Genomic DNA, 8,975 nt, shown 5'->3' with positions numbered 1-8,975 from the left:
AAGGGAATCATATAGGTGTGGGGACTTTTCCATAGGGGGTACACAGTTGGGGGGGGGGCTGGTCTTTGAGGCATACACAGGTGTGGGGGCTGGTCTATAAGGGGTACATATAGGTGTGGGGACTAGTCCATAGGGGGTACACATGTGCCAGGGCTGATCTGTAAAGAGGTGCACAGGATTGGTCTGTATGAGGTACACAGGTGGGGGTCCTGTAAATGTGTTTGGCTATGACTGTGACTCATGGTGTTCACCACAATCTTTCTCTTACAGCACATGCTGAAAGAAGATGAAATGTTCAAAGACTTCTCCGCCAGATCGCCGAGCGCCAGTATTACAGATGACGACTCGAACGTGTGACAAATATGCAATCGCCTGTAACTTTTTTTTTATTGTGTCAAAGTATATATATTTTTTTTTTTTTTCAGATACTGAATTTAATTCACAGTGTTCAGGTGGAAGTGGAGAATAAGTGCCTTTTCTTTAAAGTGCAGCTCTGAGGTTCCGTATGACATCATTTGTGTTCTGCGCGTAGCCAAAGCAGTGCAAGGAAATCGGGTCTGTCATGTCCCCCGGGACCGAACCTCTCTGTTGTCACTAGCAAACTGATAAGCTGCATCCGTTCTGATGACAAAGCGTCTCAGTAATTCTGCGGGGAACTTGCGTACACTTTAAAGAGATCCTTTCATTTTGGGATAAGGGCTGAGTTTGACCCCCATATGTGTTTTTTGGGGGGAACCAAAGCAAGTGGACCCCCCCTCTACAACCTTGGCGTGGGTGAGCTACTGTTGTCACATGACTAAGTGAATTAATTCCCGTAGTGCAGTGCAATATCTCGCATCATTTAGTTGACACTCTTTAGGGATATATAGATAATTCATTAAGGATGGTGACGCTCACTCATGGCGGTAAAGGGGGTGGGTGGTCTCCCTGCCATGGTCTTAGAGAGCCATAAAGAGATTTGGGGGATCCATTTGCTTCCATATTGGGTGGACTTGCTCTTTTCTGTACAGATAAGTATTAGTTATACTTTGTGATTTGTCACTTTTTCAAGAAAGATTGGGAATTCAAAAGATCTCTAAATATTCGTCATCCCTTAAATGTAGCAAGATGGTTTAGAGGCACAGCCGTCTGTCCCAACTGGTTCTGATTGTGTCCTGCAGTCTGGCTAAAACTATACATAAGGGATTTAATACGAGAAAAACATAATTTGCCAATATTGTACTGAAAAATGTACTGTTTTAATGCAAAATTCTGCAGCAGATCCACCTTTCTGTTCTGTTGACGGCAATATATTGCAAAGTTCAGCTACATTGAATTGAGTTTGTACCTACTGCAAAATAACTTGTATTTAAAGGGTCACACCACCCAAAACTTCGATTTTAACCATTGCTGCGTTGAATCACCTACTGGCTTTCCTATATTGCTCACTAGCGATGGTGACAAGGTCTCACTTCTCCTCCTGCATTTGCCAAAATAGAAAGAGAATCCAGCAGCTACAGCAGGTAGGCGGAGCTGGGAACCCTTGTTGCTGGAGGAATAAAAGAAGCAGGCGGGTGATTTAAGCAGCCACCAGAATCTATAATGTCTCTTTTGGGTGGCCTTTATCTTTATTTTTTCTTCTAACATTTGCAGATGTTCAGTATTTCCAATTCCATTGAAAAGCAGCGATCATGTTATAAATAAAAAATATATATAAATACACAAACAAAATCCAGTTTAATAGCACAAGTGTTTCTAAAGCCGACCTGCTTGATTCCGAATGTCTCATCTCCTTCCTTTCTTGGCTTTATTTACCCCTCCCCCGGCTAATATTTATGTATTTTTATGTACGTTTTATTTATAACGCCGTGTTGACGCAAGCGTTGCTGATAACGCGGCGGGTTAATGGAGCTGGCGGGTTTAACGGGAGTTGTTATATTATAACGTGTACTGATGAGGTGTATAACCAGCAGCTTGCATCCTTCTAGCAGTTGTGAAGATGCAAATGCTAGTGTGCTCAGTCAGGAAATGCTGGAATTTGTAGTTCCATTGCTTTTGGAGATATGCAAGCTGCCTGGAGTTTGGCTTTAGGCCGGGGTACATTGGAAAGACCCCTAAGCCACAGCAGCCAATAAGATAAGAGTTAAAAAAAAAAAGTGGGTTGCTATAAGTTCATGGCTTCGGCATTGTCCCTTTTGCCTCCCTGGATAAGCCAGCTCCAGTGTTCACTGTCTGGCATTGAAAAATAGACATATGTTTGCTCAGTTACACGTTTTACAAATGGCGCCAGTTCTGGCGTGTTCCGGGCCTGTGGATCGAGGTGCCAGAACTCCTCCCAGAATTTGTGCCTTTTTAAAAAAAAAAGTTGCAGTTCATTGCAAGAGGTGATATAACACTATGACCTTGTTCTAGAATATACAGGAGACGGTCATTGTGTCAGTCTATATATTTGATCTAATAAAGGCTTATGTTTAACAAGAAGGCGTTCTCGCGTTTGTTTTGTGTTGTCATACGCTTCTTTGAAGAACGGAAATCTGGCAGCGCCATTTGCCTGTAAACACAATGAAAAATTAACTTCTTTTTAAAATGGGCCTTTCAGTATTTTTAGTACTTTGTATGAATACATTCCTGACAGTCACAGCATGCAGAACACGATAATTTTTTCAGGAAAGCGCCACCTTTTATTACTAAAAAGCCTCCCTTGAGCTCCAGTCCAGTGACTGCCTAGGCTGAGATGATGTCATCATTCTTCTGCAGGCAGGAGGAAGCATGTCCTCAGTCTCCTCTCCAGTGATCAGTCTGCTGCAGTCAGGAGGAAGCATTTCCTCAGTCTCCTCTCCAGTGATCAGACTGCAACATTGTAACCTTGTAGTGATCAGACTGCAACATTGTAACAAGGTGAGAGGCTGTAGCAGGGGTTGATCTGCATTAGATATTTGTGAACACAGACAAGAACGGCAAAGACGCCAGGATTTACATGACTGTGTCATCTCTGAGCCAGCATCTCAGTCCAGGAAGTAGATGGTGACCCTGGATAATACATGACGGTGTCATCTCACTCCAGGAAGTAGATGGTGACCCTGGATAATACATCACGGTGTCATCTCAGTTCAGGAAGTAGATGGTGACCCTGGATAATACATCACGGTGTCATCTCAGTTCAGGAAGTAGATGGTGACCCTGGATAATACATTACGGTGTCATCTCAGTTCAGGAAGTAGATGGTGACCCTGGATAATACATCACGGTGTCATCTCAGTTCAGGAAGTAGATGGTGACCCTGGATAATACATTACTCTGTTATCTCAGTTCAGGAAGTAGATGGTGACCCTGGATAATGCAGGATGGTGTCATCTCAGTCCAGGAAGTAGATGGTGACCCTGGATAATACATTACGCTGTCATCTCAGTCCAGGAAGTAGATGGTGACCCTGGATAATACATTACTCTGTTATCTCAGTCCAGGAAGTAGATGGTGACCCTGGATAATACATTACTCTGTTATCTCAGTCCAGGAAGTAGATGGTGACCCTGGATAATACATTACTCTGTTATCTCGGTTCAGGAAGTAGATGGTGACCCTGGATAATACATTACTCTGTTATCTCAGTCCAGGAAGTAGATGGTGACCCTGGATAATACATTACTCTGTTATCTCAGTCCAGGAAGTAGATGGTGACCCTGGATAATACAGGATGGTGTCATCTCAATCCAGGAAGTAGATGGTGACCCTGGATAATACATTACTCTGTTATCTCAGTTCAGGAAGTAGATGGTGACCCTGGATAATACATTACTCTGTCATCTCTGAGCCAGCATCTCAGTCCAGTAAGTAGATGTCTGAACAAAGATGGCTCTGAAAAGCAGAGGAAGGCATTGTATTGTAGTATTGTATAGTATTGCAATCTCTGTAGGAGGTAATACAGTAATTACCTGGGCATGTTACACTTACATATTGTTAATCATGGGCCTAGAGTTCCACCTTAAAGGGGATTTGGAAAACTAAATGGAAATATTCCGTTTTGATGGTTGGGAATTGGAGAGGTTTTCAAACACCCTTCCCCCATCTACTTTCATGTGATTGCTCATCTGGCCAGGTCTAGAGAGGGAACTTCCAATGGTTGTCATACAGAGAATGTGTGCTGCAATACCAAGCATCACCAGGAGGGAGGTGCAAGGCTGACACCGCTATACTATATATGGTCCCTCAATATAATATATGGAGGGGTCCAGAACAGACAAGGGGGGGGGATGCGGCAAGTATTCCCAGATGTCATATACGGACCTCGTAGTGACTAATCTCGTCCCTTCGATTCTTTCCTCCTCCACTGCACTGAGTTTTATTTGTTTTTTGTCATTTGCATAGATTTGACTCCAGCACTGCAAGTCCAAACACCAGTCTGTATACACGTCACCTCTCGGAGTCCGCCCAGAATTTCTCTGCTACAGGTAACTCTGTATTCATAAAATTCTTATAGAAAAGCACTTCAGTGGAAATATCATTGTAAACTCGAAGCTGAACTCCAGACCAAAGGCTAAAAACTGGCAGGGCAGGAGGCCTGATTGTCTCTGCTGCAGTTCAGTAACACTTAAGGTGCCCATACACCTTATGACCATCGCAAGACCTTTGTCTTGCGATGGTTGTAAGCTCATTGAAAGCTCGTACGATCTGCCCATCTTGGACGGGCAGATTGTACTTGCGATCATCGAAAGCCCGCCCCGCTGAGGGGCGGGCTTCCGATGACCGCAGTGAGGGACGGGCTTCCGATGACCGCAGTGAGGGACGGGCTTCCGATCACTGCAAACGGGCAGTGTGCGCGTGCGCACACCGGCCTGTTCGGCAGTTGTCGAACAAGCAGAAGACGTGCGACCGTACAGTAGAAACGATCACACGCCTTCCATACACTGTACGATTCTCGTACGATCCTCGTACGATCGTGGGATTTCCCGCGATTCTCGTACGAGAATCGTACAGTGTATGGGCACCTTTACAGGTCTTGCCTCTCCCCCAGGCTGTGACTAGACAGTGAAAGGAAACCAGCAGAATGATGAGATCATCTCTGTGTCACTCTCCTTTCCCCCTAGTGTCATATCAAAAGTTATGTTCAATATTTATAAATCTGCAGCTTTCACTAATCTCATAGTTGTAACAATGATCGGCGCTTTTGGAAGACTGCTAAAAATATCTTTAAAATACCGTATATATATTTTTTACATTAATAATGGCCCTAAAGCTGCTATGAGAAAAAGGGAACGGTGATTCAAAAGTGTTAACACAGCGCTAAGGGTGCATGAATCAACTAAATACCACTGTTGAAAAATTCATATATGTTTCACCTTTATGACTCGCTTTATGAGATTGAGCTGTAATACAAATTTTATTTTGACTTTTTTTAAGTGAAAACCTAAACATTCGCAGTGAAAATAAATGATTCAATATTGCAGAAAGATTAACCACTGAGGAGTCTTCAAAGGAGACCTAATCAGTGTTGAAATACTGTCACCTGACGTCTTCTGAAGGTAAACAGATCCTTACCTTCAGAAGACGTCATTTGTTCTTCATACTGACATTTTTCACATCACGGATTGAGACTTTTTAAGAAGTTTTTTCATTCATTTTATTCTTTCACTGGAACACTTTACAATGCTTCTTAAACTGATTAGTTTGTGTCATTATTCACTATCTGGATTGTTAAAGTGGATTGCTGTTTTTTCCCCACTCACTAATATTTGGTTACATTGTATCACATAAGTAGCTATATGCCTTAAATGTTATTTAAACACTGATTAGGTCTCCTTTGAAGACTCCTCAGTGGTTAATCTTTCTGCAATATTGAATCATTTATTCACTAATCTCATAGCTGGTGATCCTGCTCTAAATTTCCTTGTTCAGGTACTTCCTGTTATAGGTGACGGCGCTCTGTCCCTGTCTCCTAATTCTGCTGCGTTGTCATCCTGTTCCACGGGCTTCCAATGAAGACTACAGGCAGCTGCTTCAACTGGCATGGTCCACTGTTGTCACCATCACTAAACCGGACCTGAGAAACGCCATGCAGCCATCGGTGGAGTGCATATAGACAGTAGGTAGCTGCAGGAGGTCAGCAGCACTGAGATGCAACAAGGATGTAAAAAGGTAATAACATGAATTTCTCTTTTAAATGGCAATTGCTTATGATACACAGTGCGCAGTGTACACGACATGTCCTTCATGCCGGGTTTATTGGAACAATTCCTGTGCAATTATCATAATGCCTCCTAAAGTAAAACTTCATCATTTGGGTTTAATGAGAGTAAACAAAGCCTGGGATTGGCAGCTGGTGAGCTAACACAAGGCGACGTCATTGCTGGAGGTTTGGACTTTGTAAATGTCAAGTGCTGCAAGTGTTCTATTTATCTCTGGTCGAATCCCCAGCAGGGTACTCTGAGCATGTTATATGGTTTTTATTCTCTCCTGGTGATCAGTTTCCTCACATGTGTTCTTTCTGGGGTTTAACTCCAAAAGCAAAAGTATAAATAGTTGTATCCAGCTGACCTTAATGGACCAGTAAGATGGTTGAGGTAACATGCAGCACAACTCTACTGGTGAGATCTTTACTCCTGCCATCCCTCTGCTGAGTTTCCAGGTCTTACACACCTGCTCTGCCCATTATGAGGGTCCCCACCATCCTTGTGTTGAGTTCCCAGTTCTGTATATCTGCTATGCCCATTGTGAGGGATTGTCATCATCCCTGTACTGGGTTCCCTGGTCTGTACACCTGCTGTGCCCATTATGAGTGGCTTCCACCATCCTTGTGTTAAGTTCTCGGCTCTACACAGCTGCAGTGCTCATTATCAGGGATTCCTGCCATCCCTGTGCTGAGTTCCTGGGTCAGTACATCTGCTGAGCCCATTATGAGGGTCTCCCACCATCCTTGTGCAGAGTTCCCAGGTCTGTGCATGTGCTGTGCCCATTATGAGGGATTGTCACCATCACTTTGCCGAGGTCCTTGGTCTGTACACCTGCTGTACCCATTATGAGGGGTTCCTGTCATCCCTCTGCGTAGTTCCTGGGTCTGTACATCTGCTGTGCCCATTATGAGGGGCTCCCATATCCCTATGCTGAGTTCCTGGATCTGAGCTCTCACTGTGCCCATTATAATGGGCTCCCACCATCCCTACTAAATATTTATATTCTGTAAAACATAAGCCAGGACAGGACACCAAAAAAATCTCATGTGGGCAGGTACAGAGCTAGGAAGTACAGCATGAAGCCTTCACTGTTGGTAATATCTAAGACCTAAAAAGTCCACCAGGCTCCACCTATAGCTAAAATATAACTTTTAGGTGGACTGGGCCAGCCTATTAGTTGAACCCCTATAATAAAACCTTTAATCTATCGATTAACTTTAACCCTTTCATACCCTTACCTACCTTACACTCACTAAATGTCCTGCACCAAGATCTGAGTCAAACCCATCCAGGAACCTTCCCCAAAAAGAATCCTGGCCAAGACACCATCACCGATTAGTCATCCTTGTGCCTAATAAGTATTTTTACTTAATCATCTACACAGACTTTGCCCCCAGCTACGAATCAGGATGTGTTTTTAATTACAGAATGTGAAAGTTGTCCGGCCAGTTTTCGCAGCTCCGTTGACACAATGGGAAGCCCAGCCCTCCATTATAGGAGAGTCACACGTCAAAGAACACAATACACGGCAGTGCCGGTTCAGAGCTGCTTCATACAGACCTTGAACACGCCGCCTGGGGCTTCCGGAACCTTAATGGCCATGTAAGCCTTCCATGATGGGTCAGACTTCTACTCAGATCATCGTCACCCAGCCGGACAAGTCGGATATCGTCTGCGAGATCTTCAGCCAGGGAGTGGTACACGCTTCCCAAAAACTAAAGGAGTATCTCGGATTTGAAGACCCCTGCGGCAGCTTCCACCCCAGCACGGACACCCTGACGGAGATCTTTCTGGTCAACTTTATCACCTTCTGCGCCGAAAAGGGAGTCGAAGAAAGAATCGCTACCAGCAAAATGACCAAGCAACAAGCCATCTTGTTTGGCGTGGACTGGATTTGGACCCTACTCAGCCCTGACAAATCCGTGAGACTCCAGATAGCCGTCCAGAGCTTACAGATGTCCGACTTCAACAACGAGGGGAGAGGAGACACGATAGACAACGGCCCCTGCAAGGAGATCCAACTGACCGACACGTTTTATAAAAACAAGAGCCCGTACGAGAAGCTGGAGGAGTTCTGCCGGCTGGTGGGCTCGGACTGCCTGGGCCTCTTTATTGTCTTCGGCCTGCCGGGAAAACCCAAGGACGTGCGAGGCATCCTATTGGACAGCGTCAGCAGGGAGAATAAAAAGAACTCTGTGCCACCAGAGAGAGCTTTGCAGCAATTCATCCTGAACACGGACAATTTCCTCCCCACGCGTGAAATGCTGGACACCTGTATGTCCAAGAGGAAGGGCCTCAGGAACATTGGAAAAGTGTACATCAACTTTTTATAACCGCCGGTGGTGGAGCTGCAAGGAACAAGGAAGAGAGAGGCTCAACACTTAGCAGCTGGCCGATCAGTCCATCAAAAATGGTCCCATAAGGTTCCAAAAAACCTGAACATACAACCAATTATTATTTGTAATGATCTTCCCCTTCATCTAGCTGCCAGGTACACGGGTTCTGCCATTGCAGGAGACGATAAATGCGGTAACTGGATGTATTTTTTTTTTTAAGCTCAGCGAGGGGAATTTGGTAGACAGAATCTGGAGCAGTAGCAACCAATCTCCTTTTATCTTTTATTTTACAAAGCTGAAGAGAGAAGCTGATTGGTTGACATGGGTAACTCCTCCAGATTCTGTCTGCTGCAGTTTTGGTAAATTCCCCTCATTGTGCTTTTCAGTTGAACTGAAATCATTATTGAAGTGATTTCCTGCATCACCGGCAACATGACACCTGTATGTCACCTGACTGCCCGGGAGTACTATTGTGCAACTGCACACCCCAACC

The 8,975-nt window shown here is 44.5% G+C and overlaps 2 protein-coding genes across 2 annotated transcripts in view; both read left to right on the top strand.

Annotated features, from left to right (window-relative positions):
• PPFIBP1 (PPFIA binding protein 1) overlaps nt 1-486 on the top strand; it is an 81,178-nt gene extending 80,692 nt beyond the window's left edge. Inside the window, exon 26 of the mRNA XM_018576437.1 lies at nt 271-486. Within this exon, the coding sequence (XP_018431939.1) occupies nt 271-357 (87 nt within the window). The 3' untranslated portion in view covers nt 358-486. The remainder of the gene's footprint in view (nt 1-270) is intronic.
• A 7,194-nt stretch (nt 487-7,680) lies between these two features.
• Nucleotides 7,681-8,488, top strand: REP15 (RAB15 effector protein). Its single transcript, XM_018576467.1, has one exon. It carries the CDS (start codon nt 7,760-7,762, stop codon nt 8,477-8,479), a length of 720 nt encoding a protein of 239 aa, XP_018431969.1. The 5' UTR covers nt 7,681-7,759; the 3' UTR covers nt 8,480-8,488.
• The last annotated feature ends 487 nt before the right edge of the window (nt 8,489-8,975 follow it).

This window comes from Nanorana parkeri, unplaced genomic scaffold, assembly GCF_000935625.1.
Source record: "Nanorana parkeri isolate BGI_ZX_2015 unplaced genomic scaffold, ASM93562v1 scaffold67, whole genome shotgun sequence".
Lineage (NCBI taxonomy): Eukaryota > Metazoa > Chordata > Amphibia > Anura > Dicroglossidae > Nanorana > Nanorana parkeri.
Note: the sequence above shows the minus strand (reverse complement) of the source record. Positions and strands in the feature narration are given on the sequence as shown.